At 36.1% G+C, this 21206-nt stretch overlaps 6 protein-coding genes across 6 annotated transcripts; 4 read left to right on the top strand and 2 right to left on the bottom strand.

The window, feature by feature from the left end:
- Positions 1-273: 273 nt before the first annotated feature.
- MONOS_8019 (uncharacterized protein) lies at positions 274-2446 on the top strand (the record flags this gene model as incomplete). The annotated part of the gene is made up of 1 exon (XM_067878392.1): positions 274-2446. One exon carries the CDS (start codon positions 274-276, stop codon positions 2275-2277), a length of 2004 nt encoding a protein of 667 aa, XP_067725351.1. The 3' UTR covers positions 2278-2446.
- A 25-nt stretch (positions 2447-2471) lies between these two features.
- On the top strand, positions 2472-5122 carry MONOS_8018 (uncharacterized protein; the record flags this gene model as incomplete). Its single annotated transcript, XM_067878391.1, has 7 exons — positions 2472-2528; positions 2587-2683; positions 2741-2829; positions 2878-3730; positions 3848-4175; positions 4387-4518; positions 4668-5122. 7 exons carry the CDS (start codon positions 2472-2474, stop codon positions 4951-4953), a joined length of 1842 nt encoding a protein of 613 aa, XP_067725350.1. The 3' UTR covers positions 4954-5122.
- Positions 5123-5130: 8 nt separating this feature from the next.
- MONOS_8017 (putative LMBR1 domain-containing protein) lies at positions 5131-7235 on the top strand. Its single transcript, XM_067878390.1, has 6 exons — positions 5131-5276; positions 5328-5453; positions 5516-5565; positions 5631-5817; positions 5865-6049; positions 6139-7235. Exons 1-6 carry the CDS (start codon positions 5139-5141, stop codon positions 6932-6934), a joined length of 1482 nt encoding a protein of 493 aa, XP_067725349.1. The 5' UTR covers positions 5131-5138; the 3' UTR covers positions 6935-7235.
- A 2382-nt stretch (positions 7236-9617) lies between these two features.
- Positions 9618-14126, bottom strand: MONOS_8016 (uncharacterized protein; the record flags this gene model as incomplete). Its single annotated transcript, XM_067878389.1, has 2 exons — positions 9618-10814; positions 10898-14126. The coding sequence occupies 2 exons, from the start codon at positions 14124-14126 to the stop codon at positions 10024-10026; spliced, it is 4020 nt and encodes a 1339-aa protein (XP_067725348.1). The 3' UTR covers positions 9618-10023.
- A 434-nt stretch (positions 14127-14560) lies between these two features.
- On the top strand, positions 14561-14890 carry MONOS_8015 (uncharacterized protein; the record flags this gene model as incomplete). The annotated part of the gene is made up of 1 exon (XM_067878388.1): positions 14561-14890. One exon carries the CDS (start codon positions 14561-14563, stop codon positions 14888-14890), a length of 330 nt encoding a protein of 109 aa, XP_067725347.1.
- Positions 14891-15511: 621 nt separating this feature from the next.
- On the bottom strand, positions 15512-19529 carry MONOS_8014 (uncharacterized protein). Its single transcript, XM_067878387.1, has 5 exons — positions 19271-19529; positions 19032-19204; positions 18683-18945; positions 18459-18607; positions 15512-18343 (listed from the first exon to the last, which is right to left on the bottom strand). Exons 3-5 carry the CDS (start codon positions 18904-18906, stop codon positions 15693-15695), a joined length of 3024 nt encoding a protein of 1007 aa, XP_067725346.1. The 5' UTR covers positions 18907-18945; positions 19032-19204; positions 19271-19529; the 3' UTR covers positions 15512-15692.
- Positions 19530-21206: the final 1677 nt, after the last annotated feature.

Below are 21206 nucleotides of genomic sequence, written 5' to 3'. Positions count from 1 at the left end.
GATCAGTTTTATAGAACACTATCAAAAATTCCTGGTTTGTCCTTTATTTCTTTTAATATAACTTTATAATATATTAAAGATGAAGGGCAACCAACAAAAGATAATGAAGAAGCCATTTCCGCTTCAATTCAAGATATCAACCAACTTCCTTATGAGGAAGCACTTTCTTTATTTTTTCAAAATTTCTCAAACTGTACTCCTGAACAGCAAAGTGTAATTATACACAGCATTTTAACTAAACAAATAAGACGTCCAGATCTTGCAACTTCCTTAATGGCAGCGATAAATCAACACTCAATTGTCCCTCCCACTTCAAACAGCCATGCTTATCTTCCCCCAACAATTGACGATGCCATTCTACCTCCACTTCTTCACACACCTGCACCTTTTGATTCCGATGACATTTCATCAACTGATACCACTTCATTAAATCCATCCATTTCATCATTTCCACAAAAACCAGCAATATCTTCCGAATTTCAAAAAAGCAACAAAATTAAAGTGAAAGTTAGAATCAAACTCAACCACTTGAAACAGTTTCTAGCCACCGAATCTCAGCTGAACTTAGCATCACGACAAACAATACCAATAGATCCAGAATCCGCAACGGAACCAACTTCTTGTTGTTCAAGAAACGTCTTCAGAAGAAAAAGGAGTAATTCCGCACCTTCTGGAAAATTTTCTTCACATTCACTTAATTCAAAGGGCAAGAGCACTCAAATGTATCCTCAGCCAGAACACGGAAGCACTCGCCCAGAGATCCGTGTTGTGATAGGAAGAGAAGAAACGAATGAAGAAAGAACAAAAAGACTTTCAAATCCTTCTCATCCCAACTCCGCACAAGAAATCACCCCCGTATCTGAACCAAAGGGACTTTTTGTCTCATTCCCTCTTCCATCTTCGATGTTGTGCAGCATGCAGCCTATCTCTGCGATACTTCCATTGGCTCCAACTCGTCCTCCTTCTTTTGCTTCAACTGCTTCTTCTGGCCGCTCTCCTTCGCTTTCCACACCACGCCGGTTTTATCCTCCTCATGCTGCTTCTCCTTCTTCGCTGGCAGGCTCAGGCGAGTCAGCGTATTTGTCTCCCTTGTTGAGTGGAGCCGGTGGCAGCGAGTTCGGCTATTCGCGAAGCGGAATGAAAGATGATTCATTTGACGAGGATGATGACGATGATGATGAGGAGGAAGAAGAGGAAGAGGAAGAGGAGGAAGAGGAAGAGGAAGAAGAAAGTACAGACGAAATACAAAAATTGATTTTTGATTCAAATGGAAGACCTCTGCACGAATTAGTGAATGAGCAGATACAAAAGCACGATGTGAAAAAGTCCCGCCGCTCCAGCGAAGGAAGGCGAGGGATAGGAAGCAGCTATTCCAATGCTTACTCGACCAACTTCGAAGGCAGCGTTTGGAGGACAGGAGCGCAACAGTCTGGTGCTGGAGAAATTGGGAGGGAAGGCGAAGAGGCGTATACGTCATTGTCGGATATGTCGATGTGTGCAATCTCGCAGGGCAAGAAGAAAGTGAAGCACAGACATTCATCACACTTCTCAAAGAGGCACAAGACGAAGAAGTCGCTTCAGAGCACCCCGTCGCTCTTTTCAGCCTCATCTTCTCTGCATCACCAGTTCAGAATGGGCCTGTCGCGCACGCCGATACAGATGCTGATCTATGGGCAGCACAATATCCAGGGCGACGGCATGGGAGGCGAAATAAGCCAACGGGAGAGAGAGAGAGAAAGAGCCTACGACGAATACAACGAGCTCCCAATGAGAGTCCGGTCGAGGAACGGCATAGGAAGCAGCAGTGTTGGAGTGGACTATCGAATTGGGATGGCTGCTGATGAAACGGCTGCTGCGGATGGGATGAGGGTAGATGGGGCAGCATTTGAAGATGGTGTGATGGAAGAAGAAGATGGATGGCTGTCAGCTGATGAAGGTGAAGGAGAAGGAGACTCAAAGCTCAGCCAGATGCAGATGGGGCATCTTCCGCAGCGTGCAGGCAGAGGAGGCTTTGCAAGGCACGTGCACAAGACAGGAAAGACAGCGCATAACAATCCAGCTGCACAGAATGACACTTTGGATGCTGGAGACAATGCTCACCAGGGAGAAGACGAAGAAACAGAAACAGAAGATGAAAATGACTCAACTCCAAAAGCTAAAGCGGTTACCCCCGCTCCGTCCACTTCCCCGGCCTCAAATTCCACTTCGCAGCTTCTTAAAACTTTAGTTGACGTTGTTGCTGGAACATTGAAAAAGCAAAAGATTGATCAGACATAGATATAAAGTTGATTTAATTGTTATAGTATTTTAAATATTTTGCAGTTTTTTAAAGCGTATTTTTCTTTTTCCTATCTTTTTTTATCTATCTTTTTATATTTTTATGAATATTTATGAAAACTTTCAAAACCCAAAATTACATTATGAATATTTTGATTGTGGCAATGGATCATTAAAAGTCTTTTTTTAATTTTATGCCAGAAGGAAATCCTCCAAATTTTGCATCTTGTAAAGATTCAACATTGTCAGTGGTATTCAAAACTTTCTAAAGAATATTTTTTATCGATTTATAAAAATTTTGTTTGAAAGGAACAACAAATTGTCGATTGCATTGGTTTTCTTCAATCAATTGATAACACAGCTGTATACTATAGCCTTCAGAAGTTGTGCGCACTAATGATTGAAAGTTTGCGCTGAATTTAATAATTTTAAATTTCGCAAAGAATTCTTTCACTTTTTTCAGATCCTGCGAATTTGAAACTAATGCTTCAACATGACATTCTTCATGCATTTATCCCTTTGCTACAAATAGAATCATCTGATGAATTATATGTTTGATTTTTCACTTTCTTTTGCAATATTTTTAATAATTCAATGAAGGTGTTATCTTTATCTCTTTGCTCAGGAATACTTGCATTTACATCAGCAATAGATAGAACAGAATTCTCCCTAGTTCTTTTAAGACCTCTTGTTGCATTATCTCAATCTGGAAATAATCAAATAGCATTATCAGCATTTCAATTATTAAGCTCATTATTTCTCAGAGCATCTCCGGAAGGAAAAGCAAAGGCAATTGATTCGTTGTTTATTTCAGCGCTTGTTAATCTGCTACAGCATTTGGATCAGACAGCAGACTCCCATTTTCACGTTGATGTAATGCATTTGGTGTCTGCTGTTTGCGAGTGCTCCAAGCAAAACGAATTAATAGCCCCTCTTCGTGAACCACTTCAACAACTAGCTTTGTCTAAGCAGCGGATCATTCGTTCGATTGCAGCTGATTTACTTAAAGATTTTTTCTCATCGCCCGAAAATGATGCGGCTCATTTTTCTTCTTCTTGCCAACCTTCGCCTTCACCGTCTTCAACTTTTCCTTCTTCTTTGCCATTGCATCAGGAAACGACTTCAGCAACACCATCTGCAAGTGCTTCTGCATCAGCTTCAGTGACATCCGAATTTCCTCATCAAAATCTTTCATTAGATTTTGAAGCAACTCCTTCTTCTTCTGCATCTGTTTCAGTCTCAACAGCTTTGCCAGCTTCATCATCAACACCAGAAGGTCAGATGAGCAATGAAGTTACTCCAGCAAATGCGCAAGACTCAACTCTTATCAATGAAAATGCTGATGATGAAACTCGTTTTGTTCCCACTTTAAATGAAGTTAATGAAAAGAAGAATGAAAAGAAAGAAAAAAGCGAAAATTCTTGTGCGAATAGCTCAATCAATGAAAAATGCTGTTTGTGCATAATTTATAATTATTTCTTTAAATAACACTCATTAATTTTTGAATATTCAACGAAACATATTGATTACTCCGCAAACGTTTCGCCATTCAATATATTTTGTATGTAAGGTTGCAAGCAATCTGCCGAAAAGGAATCATCAAAGTATTGTCCAAGCAATCAACACGATGATTTAGAGAGATCGCATCCAGAGAGAGAAGTGGCACATCCTGCCAATCAGGCACATCCTGCTCATCCTGCTCATCCAGGTACTGTTGCACCGCTTCTTGTCGCTGCTGAACAAGCACCAGCAGTTGCACCAGCAGTTGCACTTGCTCCAGTTGTGTTTACAACGCCTGCTTTGTGGAGAAGGCGTGGAGGGAGCATTGTGCACACTGGACAGAGAGGATACGACTCGTTTGTGATTAATCAGGAGATCAGACAAGGAATATGGCATTTGTGTGTTATTGTTCTTTATTCTTGAGAATTGATTGTTCTTCTCTTCATCTGCCTGTATTCACTTTCTTTCTCTCTCTCTCTCTCTCTCTCTCTCTTTTTTTTTTTTTTTTTTTTTTTTTTTTTTTTTTTTTTTTTTTTTTTTTTTTTTTTTTATGCTTCATTACATTCTTTTTATGCGATATTTTCCGATTATTTCAAAAAAAAATGCTAGCGAGGTGAGAATAGGACGTATAAATCCTAATTATGCTTTTCGCCTTGGTGTCATGAACGCCAATTTGCCTGCACCACAACAAGACACACCATTCGGCGATGTTCCTGGAACAGCAGCAATTTCTTGCTCGAGGTTTGACTGTTTTTGCTGCAATTTGATGTCTTTTTTATAAATAATTATTTCTTCTTCAAACAAAATTATTTTATGAATCATTCTTGAAAAATTATTTATGCTCCACATTAAAAATCAACTTCCATCAACAAATCGCGTCTCTTTAATAGTGTTTATGTTCAAACAGGTGGATACTCAACTTGGGGCGCAATGCAATACAGACAAACTGAAATTGCATTGTTGGAAATTAACATGACCACAATGCCCCGAACACTTCATTTTTTTAGAAATGGAAAGCAGCAAAAGTTGTTCGTTAGAGGATTGCCAGCTGCTGTGAAAGTGGGTGGTTGCATATTTGAATGGGGTGACTCGATTGAAATATTAAATTTTAGGGAAGTGGATCATAAGAAAGCTGTGAAAAAGTCCATGGATCGTGCAATTGAATGGAGGGAATAAGTTTTGATTCTTGAAATGTGATAATTTTGTTTGAGCTCTCCAAGGAACATTTTCGGAACAATTTTAAATTTTGTGAAATTTCTATTGTTTTATGTATTAATTTACCCTTGTATAATTCATATTTTTCATTTCAAAAAGAACATTCTAATATTGATCAAAGAAAGTATAATAATATATTTCAAAAGATGGAAATTGCCAGAGTTGTTATTGGAGCTATTATATGGGCTGTTGTTGCTGTTTTTATCGGAATAATGTTCATTTATTTTATAAGACACTTTCAAGATCCTGAAGATGCGCCAGATATTTTTACAAAATGCGTCACCGTTTGAGCCTTTTGTTTTATGATTATTGAACATAATTTTCATTTTCCTAAGTGGTTCATATACACAGCAACTACCGTAATTATCATGATGCTTCCATTCGATGTAGTATGCGCACCAGAGAGTCATAAATTTATGCCAATTATATGGCAAATATTTACGATGGTTCTTGCAATCATGGTGCGAACAAATACATTTTCATTTTGCAATGTTTAATATATTTGTATTTTCCCTTCATATAGATTATTGCAGTTGTTCCTTTCACCATGTGTTGCTACGAGGAAGATGGAAGGTATTTTTCATCATTTCAAAGATGATCTGACATTTTAAAAATTCAAACCATATATCTTATCATAGCTTGGCCAAACGAATATGCACAGGAATCAAATATGCCATTGGGTCAATTGTTGTTTGGCTTGTTATAATTTTTGTGGTCTGGGCAGTTGCCGGATATGCTGAGGTTCCTTTCAAAACTGAAGTTGCTCCACAAACTGTAACCGTTGACGGATTAACAGAAGAAAAAATTATACAACTTGCAACAGAAGTATGTGTTGATAATTTACGCTTTTCATTTTAAATTCGACTTTTTAGTCAGAGAAAACACTGGCAGATAAGGATGTTACCATTCGAGTGACTGTTCCTGTTTATGCAGTGTGCATTGTATCGGTTGTTGGATGGGTGTTGTTTCTTGTTTTTGGAGGTGGAGGAATGTTTACGTGCCCATTTGATTGCATACTTGAGTGTTGTTTCCGTCCAAAGAGAACAACAAAAAAACAGTTTGCACGATTTACTTGGTTTCTTTCCATCAAGCCTGAAATCCACAATTTTCTTCTTTTTCCCCATCAAATTCATTATTAATGTGTAGATTTGCAGAATTTAAAGCGAAACTGAAGCGGGACTCTTTAGAAATCTTGGATGAGATTGGAGATTTCAAGCGACTTCTGTCTGAGAAAGTGCGAGCTGTGGATCCAAAAGAGAAAGCTCTTTCAAAGAAGCAAAAGAAATATCTTAAGGAATTGCACGAAGATGTCGGAGATGTGCTTGATGATTACGAACATGTTCGGTATGTTGAACAGCCACAGGAATACAATGTGCTTCTTCCATGGTGCAAGTTAATTGCAGGTATCATTGGGCTTCTTGTTGCAATCTTCTGGATTGTGCAGATCATTATTGTGATCGTGCTGAAGCAAGGACGCTTTCTCTCAGACGCATTTGTTGTTCTCGATAAATATGCTTTTCTCGGCTCTGTTCTTTATGGAGTGTTTATTGGATACTTGGCAATTGCTGTGATAAAAGGCAATCTCAAAATAGGGACGAAGTTTTTGCTGGGGCTCACGTTCTACCCGATGGAGGCCCATGCCACTCTCCCGAATGCCATGCTGTTCAATGGAATGCTTTATTCTCTTGCTTCCTTTGCCTTAATTCAATTCGCTGTCACATGCTTCCAGTCATACGTGTACAACACATCAGTTAATGCTCTATTTTCCAATCAAATGAAGAATTTAATGGGAATTAAATATGTATTTAGATATCTGCATTTTGTTTTACTTGGATTTGCGGCTCTGGGGCTTGTTTGGAGCCTCACTTTTCAGTGTTGCATTCAGTGCTATCGAAAGAAAAAAGCAGAGAAAAAGATGAGATTGAAAGATTGGAGAGATTGAGCGTTTTCTATGTGGCATATGCATTCACTTTCATTTACTGTCTTCCTGAAATCTATTCACTTTTTATTTGTTATTGTTGTTTTTTGTATGAGTTAAACTTATATTCACCAGTTTCACATCACAGATTTTTCCATAATGATTTTTATTTTGTTATAATTTTTTTCCATTATTTTTTGAACAGTTTATAGTAAAATTGAATTACATTTTAATAAATTTATTATCTTCACTCGCTTCTTTTTCATTCAATTTTTCCGCAAATAAAATGAAACAAAAAAATGCAAATGCAAATGCATTGAATGAAGAGAGTGGTTTTGTATTAGATGAATTGAACAATTTTTGTATAATTTTGAAATTTTTGCATAATTTTGAAATTCGCATTTGACATTTTGAAATTATCAAGTTATTTTGAAATTCAAAAAAAAAAAAAAATGATAATAAGGTTGTTATTTTAATTTCCACAACCAAATTTCAAGTTAAATAAAAATTGTGGGAAGATCTTCAATTTTCTCTTAAAAATTGTTGTATTCACAAATTGCAGTTTATTTATCACTAATATTATTACATATGTTTTATACAATTTTCAGAACATTTAAAAACAAATAATGCAAAATATATCATATTTCGTATTTATGTGAAGATTGTTAAAAAATATATTATTTTTGTGTATAATACGATCATTGAAATGTTTCCATGAGCAATAAATGATTGTCATTATACAAAACGTTTCGAAATTTCAATACAAAATGGTTTTAAAATAACTGATTTGCAAAAATCAACAAAATACATCAAATATGAAAGAAGAGAGCTTAAAAAAATTTTAACATTTCAAATAATGATGTTTTGCTCAATAATAAATTTCTCATGAATAAAAAAATGTTTTAAGAAAAAAAGTCAAAAAAATGAAAAAAAATAAAGTTTCGTTTTTGTTATATATCCGCATTATGTGCAGCTGATGAAATTGACATTTTTTTCGATAATTAAAGCAAATCTCATTATTTAGCACATCTTCTTCTTTCTCTTTTTTCTCTTCTTTTTGTTCTTTTTGTTCTTTTTGTTCTTTTTGTTCTTCTATTAATCACAACTTTTCGTTTCATTCAGAAACTTGTATTATTTTGGATTTTTTTGTGATATAATGATTCAATATAATATTGTGAAACATGCCAGTGGTGAATTTTTCATTCTTGCCACACTTTTTTTTCTATGAAAAAGTCAAATTTTCTTAAAAAAAATAATGGTTATGATCTTATAGTGTGCCCAAAACACGCACATTTGCAGAAACCCGCACACTTGATATTTTCTTTCGAAATATCAGTCCACATTAATATATGTGAAGGCATTCAGCATTTTAATTCCACCGGTAACTTATATATGTACAATATTTAGTATTTCGAAAAAAAAACAAAAACAAAAAAATATTGATCAAAGATCAAAAAAGATCAAAATTTTTTTGTTTTTGTTTTTTTTTTCGAAATACTAAATATTGTACATATATAAGTTACCGGTGGAATTAAAATGCTGAATGCCTTCACATATATTAATGTGGACTGATATTTCGAAAGAAAATATCAAGTGTGCGGGTTTCTGCAAATGTGCGGGTTTTGCACCTAACTATTATTAATTTCAAAAAACAAAAATAGAAATAAACTTAAAAATAATTTAATTAAAATTTTATAATGTCATTCTAAACTTTCATTTATTATTTTTGTAAAGAATATAAAAAAGTTTGCAATTCATTCAAATGTCCAATATTTATTTCTTTCATCTTGCACAATCATTGAAACACACGTTTTTGATGTTTGAAAAAATGATTTTTTGATTTAAACAGTAACACTATTTTTTTAAAAAATGAACAAAAATTCAACGCTAACCAAAAACCTTATATTTCGATTCGAGAGAAAACCCTGAAGCAGAACGAAACCCTTTAAGTTTTTTTTTTCACGTGTTTTTGTTCCTGAAAAACTCAAAAAAATTAACAAAAAATAACTTCAAATGGGCAATTCTTTTTGAAAAGTCGCAAAAGTTTAATTTCCAAATAAATAAAAAAATTCATATTTTGCTAAAATTCTTGTAACCGCTCACAAATCTTCTTAGGTATTCATGATACGGCATTATCAAGTTACAGTTTCCATGTTAGTGAAGTTTGGTGTGTGTTAACAAAAATTTGTGCAAAATATGAAAATTTTAATTAATTTGAAATTTAAACATTTGCGACTTTTCAAAAAGAATAACCCAAATATATTTATTTCACATGCTTTTAATTGAATGATTTTTTTTTCAAATCAATTTGAACAAAATGATGAAATTTCATTTAATTGTTAAATTTTCAATCAAAGTTTTTTGAAATTCGTTTGATCTGAACCATAATTTTTCGTAATTTTGATTTTTCTCACAGAAAAAAATATATATATATATATAGCAAGATTGAAAATTTTACTCCAGGCATGTTTTATAAAATATTGTTACAACATTTTATCACAAAAAATCCGAAAAAATACGAGTTTCTGAATGTCGCTTAAAGTTGTGAACTGCCTTTTCTTTTGACAAATCATCAAAATAAGGCTGTTGTTTATGATTTAATAAAGCTCAGTTTCGAAACCTTTTTTGTTTTTTCAAGGAATAAATCATTTCAGGACTTTTGATCCCCTATTACCTTTATTTTTTTCCTGAATCATATAAACATATATTAAACAGACCCTTGCTAGCATGTTGTTAAATATTTGAATTGAATAAATTTCAATGAAAAGAATGTGTAAAACTTTAAACTTGAATTACAAATGAGTAAACGCAAACATAATCAGACACTCAATTTTAAATTTTTGGAAAAAAAATATTATTTTGCCTTGTAAAAGCAACTTTAAAATAAACAAAAACTCTCAATTTCTATTAGAATAACAAAGACAAACAAACAAACAAAAAAAAAAAAAAAAAAAAAATGTTCTAAACAGATTGAAAATGGATATATAAATACGTTTACTCGTCAAATGCTTTTTTGCAGTTGGCAAACAAATACAAAAACAGTACCAATAAAGAAATAATCAAATAAAAGATTTGTTTCTAAAAGAATTTCACAACTGAAAATATTAAAACACTCAAACTAAAGAACTCAAGGAAAGAGGCTCTTCATTCATTGACTTCATTTCTTCGATATACTCTCTGTTTGTTTCTCCTTTGTTTGTTTTTCTATATGAATCATGAAACATTGCAGTAACTTTATTTGTCCCTTTTTTCCCACATGGGCATTTAATGTTCATTAACATTTCAAATACGGGCAAAATGTTACCAAAATATCCAAAGAAAACAAAAGACCCACCAAGAGATGAAAAAAATGTCACCCAAGATATCTTCATTGAATGTTGAGTGACAACCACAGATTTTTCCAGCTTGAATTTTATATTTATTCCCAGCCCGAAGTTATAATATATGTTTGGATAATATGAAAAGGATCCGTTATCAAATGAAATATGGTTGATAAGATGGCCTTTTCTTTCTTTCTTTGGTTCTAAAGCAACATTTCTTTTATGAATAGATGGGACAAGCTCCAACGTTACGTTCGTTGATACTGGACCACTGAATACTTCCTCATTGCTACTCAAAATAATATCTTCAATTGAAGAATTGTAATTATTTGGACCTAATTTCAGGTTATGTTGCTCAGGAACAGCAGAATCAAAAGATGCATAAACTTTTATTGCTCTGCAAGAAACATTTCTTTCTGAAGAAAACATGGAAAAAATGTCCATTTGAACGTTTTTCAATGGAACATTTACGTTTTCACCTTCAAGAGTAATCTTGCAATTATGTGTTGGAGGATAATAATAATTATTGGTTTGAAATTGAGTGCAATTCGGTGTGAATAATAAATATTTATCTTCTTTCAATCCTGAATAATATATTTTTATTTATGTAGATATCGAAAAATTAATTGAAAAATTTATGTTTTTTTATAAAAAAACAGATACAAACCAAAAGGATCATATGTTGTTTTCCCCAATCCTAACTTGTCTGAACACTTTCCAGATTTTTCATTTATCTCTTTATTCACAGGTCCAACACATTCGCCGGTATAGTCCATCAAAGTCAGCTCGATTAGAACATGATTGTTTGTGAAATGTTCTAATATATGACTTTCTGTTGAAGCATCGACTGTTGTCCTTGTCTCAGCAATGTTGAATAAGAAAAAACCCAAAATATTCGAAAGAACAACTCCAGCAACAAAAAAGATGGCAACAATTGAAACAAATCCTCCAAATGTTGTTTTTCTTATTTGTTTGACTGAAGAGTGCGTATGTGGATCAAGAGAGTCACTATACTTGCTTGAATAGCCATCCAGCCTCCACATGCACGATTTTGTTCGAAAACAGAGAAGAAACAAAGCTACCACAAAACCTATAGCCGCCAGGGCAACATAAGAAATAATATTTATCACAGCCACTGCTTTGGATGGCTCACTGTATAATTGAGGTTGAGTTGTTCTCGACGGATCGGCAGTTGGCATTGCATTATTATTTGATGCTGATCCAATTGGGCAATACTGTTCAGCTTCACATTTAATTGGACTTGATAAACCAGAAGTGTTTGTGAATGTTCCAGCTGTGGCAAATTCGCATTCAAATTCTCGAGCGCCCCCCCATATTCCAAACGTTCCTGCAGGGCAAGGAATGCAAGCCGTTCGATTTTTTCCATCTGAATAAGTTCCTTTTTCACATCTTTTGCATTTTTCCTTATTCTTGTAATATCCTTCTGAACAGCCTAAAACATTATCTTGAATACTAATTTTTCGAAATATGTTAAGTGCTGTTGGCATAACAGTTCTTCCTTTGCTTATTTGCCTTCCACCGAAACAGTAAACATTTCTTTGAAAAATTGTACATCCAGCTTCAACCACATCGAGATGAATGCCGTTTTTAAGTTCTGTTCCATCATCTTCTATCACAGTAGGACGAACATATTTATCGAATTCAACAACTTTGAAAGTATCCATTGCACGATCTCCATTTCTCCCTCCGAACATTAATACTTTGTTTTCAAAAGGTAATGACATCCCATCTTGGTAGTGAAAAATATGATTCAAATTTTCGTCATTCCCAGAAATATTTGTTATATCAAAATTACCTATTTTCAATAATTTTTCAAAGTCATAACATCTAAACCCTTTCATTGGAGAAATACCATCCATTCCTCCAATGACAATTAGATTTGCATGTGTAGATTCATCATTATTGCACATATTTTGTCTGACATTTCCAACTTGCTTATTATCTGATATCATCAAATCTCTTTTAACATTCTCACTATTTTCGTAAATATTTGGCATTTCTATATAGTTACGTTCATGACTTTCAAATCTTTGCTCTTGTGTGTTTTCTATTTTATTTTTTGTAATGATCTTGTTCAAAAAAAGAATGGCAGATTTATACGTTGTATCTATGAAGAAAAGTTCTTCCCATTCTTCTGTTCCAAAATAAAACACATATGATGAAGGACGAGGAATGATGTCATCAAAACTTTTTCCACCAGAAACAACCAAGCAATTAAAATGGATGGTAGATGATGCACCAAATACAGCTCTTGGCTTTATCTTGGACTTTTTCCCCAACTGCTTCCATTCACGAGTGATGAATGAAAATTCCCACAATTCATTTGACGGTTCCACCTTTCCTGTTTGTGCGTTCGGTCCTAAGCCTCCAAAGATAAAAAAGCGATCAATTTCACAGCATAATGAAGCAAGCTCTCTTGCGGGAGGTGTTTCTGAGTTTCCTTTGGGAATAATTCTTTCCCACTGGTTTATAACTGTTGCCCATCCATACAAATCGTTGAAAATTTCTCCTGTTTCTGGATTTCGTCCTCCAAACACAAAAAATGAATCACCATATGTTCCAACTGTAGGATTCACACGTGGAGATGGTCCAAGATCATACACCGAAACTAAATGAATAAATGGAGAATTACCATCATTATAATTGAAACGAGAATTGCTTTCTGACTTTGAATGTTTGCTTAACTGACCTGACTTCGTATCTATATATTCTTCACTAATAATCTTCTTTCTGAATTTTAGTCTTCGATCTTTTGCTTCTTTAGAATGAAGCTCCTCTTCTGAAATACTTAATGACAAATCCTCTTTCATCACAGCTACAAATTCTCCTGATACAAAACCTTCATTTTTCCCTCCAAAAATGTAAAGATTTCCATCTGAATCAGTTGCACATCCGCAAAGGAACAACACGTCATAATATTCATATACAATTTCTTTATATTTTGCAGTTTTTATATCATTTCCCCCTTTGACAACTTGACTACAATCAAGAATTAATAACGAATTTTGATAATCGAACAAATTGTTTGATTGACGCCCTCCATGAATATACGCAAATGCACCATCCGAAGAAATAAATGTAGCATGACCAAATTTGGAACGAGAATTCGGAATGCTGCTTGCGTTTCCATCCTTGTCAGTTATTTTAACTTCTTCCCATGATTGAGAAGAAATTGTGTCGATCTTTATTCTGAACATTTTGAGTGAAAATTCAACATCTCCTCCAGTATCTCCTCCATAAATAACAGCATATCCATTTGCAACAAGCATACCTGCACCGCTGCAAGGTTCAGGGCCAACTTCTCCGGTGACTATTTTCAATTCTTTCCATTGGTTGTTTTGTGTGTCAAACTCCCACAGATCGTTCAAAAGGCCAGATGCACCGATCCCACCAAAAATGTATAGTTTGCTTCCATCAGTTGCATATGCCATTGAATGTCTTGCTTCAGGAATTGTTTTTCCTTCATCAACTTCTTTCCATTCCTGCGATAAAATATCAAATGACCACAGTGCATTTGAAAATTTTGTGTCTTTCTTCCCACCCCAAATGAAAAATGTGTTTCCAACTTTGTATTGAGCAAAAAACTTGACCAATGGCTTTGGACAATCCACAGGAATGATCAAACGTGATGAAAAGAATGGGAAGAGATTAATAGTATATGCATCTGAAACCATTTCTTCTTTGTGGTCAACGCCACTGCAAAGGAATAAAGAAGGTTTCCCGTTATCAGTAAAATATTGAATAAAAGGCGAATAACGAGGGTTTATTTGTGAACCTGTCGGTGGAAATGTTGTAACAGATTTTATAATAGGTTCCTTTGAATTAAAAGCAGCACATATAGCTGTACTTATATAAAGATATACGCAAAATAACATTCTTGATCATTTATATTATATGTTTTTTGAACGAAAAAATTCAACAAAAAGCATAAGATCATTTTCTTAAATTTTTGTTTAAAAAATAAAGATAATAAACAACAAAATTTTAATAATAATATTTGCTATCAAATAATGTGAATCTGTATATATGTGAAAAGTTATGAAAAGTTGATATGCAAATATATTCCATGCTTTTTAAGTCGTATTATTTAATGAAAAGCTCATAAATTATTTTCAAAAATATCCACTGTTTAATTCCAAAAACATTCAAAATAAATAAGCCATATTGTTTCAAAAGGAAAAAAAAAACTTTTTCATTTCAGTATCCAGAATTTCATTTTATTTTTAACAGACAGAATTTAGTGAAAACAAATTTTAAATTTTTGACGAATTCAAAGTTTTAATATTTGTAACGTTTATTGCTTTTCAACATGCAACAATGCCTATATAAGTTGAACAACTTTTTTCTTTTAGCTCTTTCATCTGAGGATTCTGATTCCTCATCCATCTCTTCATCAACAGTTGTGACATCAGCAAGTGATGATGAAAAGGAGGAGGATGACTCTCTGTCCTCATCAGCGTTTGAGGATGAGGATGACAACAGGAAGGAAAGCCTGAGGAAAATAACACAGGGGCTGTCGAATGGAGGGAAGAAGCATGCGACGAAGAAGAGGGTTGCATTTATGTTAGAAATGATGTTGTTGGAGTGTCTGACGCTTGATATTTCGTTTGGACCGAACAATTTTGAGACAACTCGATAGATGATCAAAGAATTGGAATTACCATCTATTGAGATTGGAGAGAGGAATGAATAAAGGGTTCAATTTAGTGTATAGTGATATCTGATGCGAATGTGCGATCGAAGAAGAAAAATCTGAAACTCTTGAACATCCTATTTCGTCTTTAAAGCTGAATGTCATGAACAACACATGATACAACACAATTAGAATTCGAAAGCAAGAGAACAGATGCAATAATGAAGAGAAACAAGGATAACTGGAGCATGAATGAATGCGATTGAGAGAGATGATAATCGCACATATTTTTGAGAGCTGCATTAAAAGAATATATTGAATTTCGATGATGCACTTCATTAGAATCGCAAAATGATAATTTTCTTCTTCGATGAAGGAAATGAGAAGTCAATTTTTAATTCTCTATTCCTTTTATTTTTGTAAAGTACTAACTTTTGCTTTTATTTTTCAAAAATTGATTGAAAAATATATTCTGCAAAAAATACACAAAAGATTGACCTTTTTTTTCAAAAAAGTTTCAACCCAAATTTCATCAACAAAGGAAACAAAGATTCATATATAATTCCACAAAATTAGAAAACGCATCCTTTTCATTAAAAAAAAGAAAGTTCAACAAAAAAGATTTGTTAATTGTTCCTTTTGAAAGCAAATCAGTCCAAAAAACACAAAATTCTCCAAAAATAAATGCAATTATCGTTTATGGTTTTCATTTTTTGTGCACATCTTTATAAAAAGCTGAGAAGAAGAAGAAAAGGAAAAGGAAAACAAAAAAAGAATGCCAGTTTATATTTAAGTGCATGACAGCAAATCAACAGCTGAGAGGAAGCGGTGAAGCCTCAACAGCCTCAGATATGATCGAATGAATGAAATCCAGAACCGTGTTGAACATCACTTCTCTTTCAGCAGGCGCTCTTCTCAGCTTGCCAAAGGGTGAAACACTTCGCTTAGGTGCATTTAGCTCCCGCTCATCGGACGAGATGTCCAGTGCATGCGAGACTTTCAACAGCTTCTTCAGAAGGAATGTGGATGAGGCTGTGCTTGCTGTGCTCAGCGGGATGCCAAATGCAACTGACGCAAGCTGGCGGAAAGCCAACCGAAATGCAGAAGAGCCCGAGTAATACAACCCCAAAAGAGAAGGCAGCGGGGAAGATACGCTGCGCCGATAAGCGTCTTTTGGAGAGGACTCCATCGCATCTGAGGCTGATTCTGAGAGAGGAGACGGAAACGGCGAACCAGCCCCTAAAGCAAACATTGCCTCAGAAGAGGGCAATGAAGACGAGCCCTCGAGCTGTCCAGATGATGGGAAGAAAGCCGATGGAGAGACAGCAGCTGCTGATACTTTTGATTGCGTGTTTGAAGCAGAATTATGAGGAGGAGGAGGAGGAGGAGGTGGTGGTGGTGGAGGCGGGGGAGGAGGCGGAGGAGCAGTTGGAATGCTTTCTGAAGTGCATGAAGTGTTTTTAGCTGAAGTGGAAGAAATTTGAATCGAAGCCTCATTGTTTTCTTGCTCCAATGGGCTCTGCACCAAACTGCAATCGCTGTCTGACAAAGAAAGCGACTCAGGCGATGAAACGAACGATGAACGAAAAACATCACCAAAGTTCGATTTCTTCTTCTGCTGTTCAGCTGACAATTCAGACTGTTGCTGTTTTGGATCTGACTCACAGCATTCCTTCCCATTTGGCTGTTCGCACTCTTTTCGTCCCTTCCCCAAACATTCAACCTCACTTTTGGCAGACTCAACACCAACAGCTTTCGCTTCTGATTCCTTTCCTGAATCATCCGAGGGACAAGTGAGAGAAGAGGACGGATGAGATTCTGTCAATTTTGTGAATGATGGCAGCTGGGGCAATGAAGTTGCATGCAACGAGTCTGACAGCTGCACTGGAGTGCCTTCATTCAGCCCTTCGTCATCTCCATTTTCATCTGAAGCATTCTCAGAAATTTTGCTTGAATTTTGGAAGAAGCTCGTCTTCGATCCAACCTCATTGAACATTTTCCCGCTTTCTCCTTTTTCTGCTTCATCTCCTGAACTGTGCTTAACCTCCCACCGCTCTTCATTATCGCACCCACTCCCGAACAAACTCCTTTCCCCTTTCTCTTCTGCAAAGCTTGAATCAAAAGGGCTGAACGGGAAGACGCTGCTACTCTTCTGCTCTCTCTCTCCTCCTCTCTCAAGTCCCTCCATTTCCTCTCCCCCCAGCGGATCGGCGTCTCTCGCCTGTCTCAGGAGCATCCACATCATCGACACTGCCTGTGCAGCTGGTGCTGGCCGAACAGTCATGCGATGTGCCAGAAGATCCACCAAGCAGCGCTGGATGTCTGCTGCCGACACAAACAGCACACGCTCACCAGCTGAACTTTCTCTGCTCTCACACTCGCCCGATTCCATCATAACAGTCCCAGAAGCAGAAGCAGAGGCAGAAGCAGAGGAAGAGGCAGAAACAGAACAGATTGACGGATTTCCAGCACCTCGAAGCTGAAAAGGCGCAAATGAAGTTCTTCTGCGCATTTTCACTGCATCCAGCGAAGATGATGCATCAGGCACACGCACACGCGAAGAGGTCGGCGGAAGGCTAAGCGATGCAGACAACAACTCAGCTGCAGAGGACAATGCATGCTGTGTCTGAGAAAGGAGAGGCGAGCGCATCGACGACTGCGTAGAGTGCATGCTGCGGGCAGCGGGCGGTTCAGAACATGAAGAAGAAGTGGATGAGTTCGAAAGCGGAGATGGTCGCATGGTTGCAGAGGAAGATGCACAGAATCCAGATGGCACAGAAACAGAAGAAGAAATGGAAGAGGAAGAGGAATGGGAAAAAGATGAAGAAAAAGGCATCGACGGAGACAAGTCTGAAATGCGGGTGGATGTCTGAGCCATCGAAAACGACGGGCGATGTGAGTCTGCCAGCGAAATGATGCGAGGCGTTGGCATCTGTGCTTGTGCAGATGACAAAGCAAAAGGAGAAGGAAAGGAAGAGGAAGATGAAGAACCAGCAGCAGAAGCAGACACATCGAGTGACATGCTTGCTTTGTGCTGGTCGTTCTGCGAAGATCGACGTGCGAAGTCAGCAGCGAGGGAAGACAGAGCAGATGACTGAGTTGCGCTGCGAATGTGACCTATGGATGCAACGCGAGTGGAGGAAAGGGGAGAAAACGGAGAAATCGGTGATGGGCATGATGGCGGAAAAGGATACCCTGAAAAAGAGGGGTTCTGTGCTGAGAAGCAGCCCAAAGAAGATGGAGTTCCAGCAGGCGAAGGGGTGATGTGCAGAGAGGAAAATGAGGTCAGCGCAGAAGAGAAGGATGGATGCATCATAAGCGAAGGAATCATCTGCGAGTCGAGGCGAGTGAGCGAATGGACTGTCGAGACAAACGAGATGATCGAAGTGAGAAGATCAGGATCAGCAGGAAACGATGCAACAAAAGGATGGCACTCAATCTGAGCCAGCAAATCGTTCACTTGTTGCAACAGCAATAGCGTTTTCACAAAAGTGTTGAAATGAGGAAATCAAAAATCAATCGGTGCAAGAAACAGACAAAGAAATAAAAAATAAAACAGAACAAAGAAGCATACAATAAAGTGAGAGCGAGTTGTGCACAAAAGACCGGTTCAAAGACACTCGCATTGCAATCAGATCTTCCTCTGAAAAGCGATCAAGCGGTTTTTCTTCCATGCAAGATGCCCCTCCCTTCAACACTTCCTGTTCAGGCTTTTGCTCTGTTCTGCAAAAAGCAACCATTCAAATCAAAACAAATCAGAAAATTTTGACTTTGACAAATAAGCCACTCATCACACACATATACGGATTGTAATAGTGCAACTCTGGCTGCAGATCAGATGAAGAAACCAGAAACTGTTGAAGAAGCCCAGGAGCGCAGTATCTCCACGGAACAGAGATAAACGAAGGAGGGACAAACGATGGAAACTGGTCACGATACGGAGCACGCGTCTTTGGCCTCTGTAGAAGCATTGGAGCGGAAACAATCCCAATGCCCACGAAGACGGTTGGACGAACAAGCATCCATCCATCAGACAATGAGAGATTTGGAGTGGACAGAAACTATCAAATGAATCAACGTTGAAAAAAAAAGATTTCCCAAGACATTCATAAAAATAGTGAAAGTGCATCAAATTAAGCAAAGACACCTCTGCAACTGCATTCTGTGCATCAGGGGGTGCCAGGTCGAGGTTGTTGAATATCACAATATTCGGCAGAAGGCGCACTGGCTCTCCGTCCCTGTTTCACCCACGCAAATGCAAATACAGTTTTATAAATTATCACTGTCAATTAAATTCAAACATCCAAAATACACACAATTCTGAAACAAAATAAACAACAATTTCTCATTTTTGAGAAAAACTGCCACAAAACAAAATGCAAAAACCTATCGTCCGTGATTCTTCCATGACTGCTGAATAAAATCCATCTGCACTTGTCTTCTCCATGTCAATCGAAACAATGTCCAGATCAAACACCGAAAGAAGAAACTGTCTTTCATCGCCTTCCTGCTTTGTCAGCAGGCAATTCCTCCCTTCTAGCAAGCATGCCAGCGTTGTCAGCAGCAACGAGGCGTTTGATGGTGTTGATAAAAACACTTTCAAATGGCTCTTCAGCAGACATTTGCTGAAAATCATGCGCCATGAGATAATTGTGGGTGCGTCAAAAACAAAATGCATTCTTTTGATTGCATGCTAACTCATTATTGATAAACTGTTAATGAAAAAAAAATTCAAAATGCGCTCATCGTTGTTTAAAGATGAATTAAATGTTTCTTCAAACAACAAAAAGATAAAAGATATATTTTTGAAAAGGAACAGATAGATAACGAAGGACAAACGAATTCAAATGTGTGTTTTCCATTCATTTTCACCTCTTCCATCAATTTTTCCACATGATTATTTCTGAATTATCACATTAATACTAATATACGTGATATAAGAAATCTGAAAAATAAATGTGAATTAGTAAGTGAGAAAGGATGTGTGCAATGAAATAAATAAAAAAATGGTGAATTACTGGTAGAATTAAAAAATGAATACTTGAAAGAGTGAGTGTGTGAAAGAAATTTGAAAGTGAGAGAGGGTGAGAGAATAGGGGAATAAGGGAAGGAAGAAAAGAAAAGAAAGGAGAAAGAGCGTAGTGGTTAATAAAAAAAGGGAATGAAAAAGAAAGGGTGAAAGAAAAAAAAAAGAAGAAAGTTAAAGTAAAAGTGAAAAATAAATGAAAGAAGAAAAAAAGAAGAAGAATACGATTGGGAAAGTTATTTTGATGATGGGAAAAGAATTGGAAGAAAAAAAGAAAAGAAAAGAAAAAGAAGGATAGATGGGGAAGATTATAAAAGGGAAGTTTGAGGAAGGATGTGCGAGCTACGGCCATAGTTGGTCATACGCACCGGATCCCTTCAGACCTCCGAAGTTAAGCGGCCAACGCTGGGTTAGTACTTGGATGGGTGACCGCCTGGAAAAACCCAGTGCTGTAGCTTTTCTTTTTTCATCTTTTTCATTATTTTCTCTCTTTTTTCTTTTTTCTTATCTTTATTTTTATTTCTTTTTCTCTCTTTATTCTTTTATCTACTTCTTTATCTTCTTTTCATTCATTTAACCTCTTCTATTTTCTTTTCACACCTTCTCTTCTCTTCTCTTCACTTATTCATTCATCTCCTCTTTTTAATTCTCCTTTTCACTTTTCCGCTTTCTCTTCGATTTCTATCGTGCATTCATTATAAGATAATATTTTCTTTAATTATCATTCCCCACCTTCCCTTCTATTACCCATCTCAAATCAATTTCTTAATGAGAAATATACAAGATGAATCAAAACAACATGTTAAGAATACAAAAAGAGAGAAAAAGAAAATGAGGGGAAAAGAGAAAAGAGAGTGCAAATGGATAGATGAATAAAGTGATGAAGAAATGATTAATTGAATGAATGAATAAAAAAAGAAAATAAGAAATCATCCAACACACAATCAAATGGAATAGAATGGAAATTACAATGATGCGAAGCGATTTCAAAAGTGAAAGTGAAAGTGAAAGTGAAAGTGAAAGTGAAAGTGAAAGTGAAAGTGAAAGTGAAAGTGAAAGTGAAAGTGAAAGTGAAAGTGAAAGTGAAAGTGAAAGTGAAAGTGAAAGTGGAAGTGGAAGTGGAAGTGAAAGTGAAAGTGAAAGTGAAAGTGAAAGTGAAAGTGGAAGTGGAAGTGGAAGTGAAAAAGAAAAAGAGTTAGAGAAGGAAAAAGAGAAAACTGTTCATTAAGGATTGAATGATTGTGTAATTAAATGGTTGAAAGAAAAGGTGAATTATTGGTTGAACAAGAAAATAAA

This window comes from Monocercomonoides exilis, assembly GCF_001643675.1.
Source record: "Monocercomonoides exilis strain PA203 chromosome Unknown scaffold29-1213020, whole genome shotgun sequence".
In the NCBI taxonomy this organism is placed as follows: domain Eukaryota; phylum Preaxostyla; order Oxymonadida; family Polymastigidae; genus Monocercomonoides; species Monocercomonoides exilis.
Note: the sequence above shows the minus strand (reverse complement) of the source record. Positions and strands in the feature narration are given on the sequence as shown.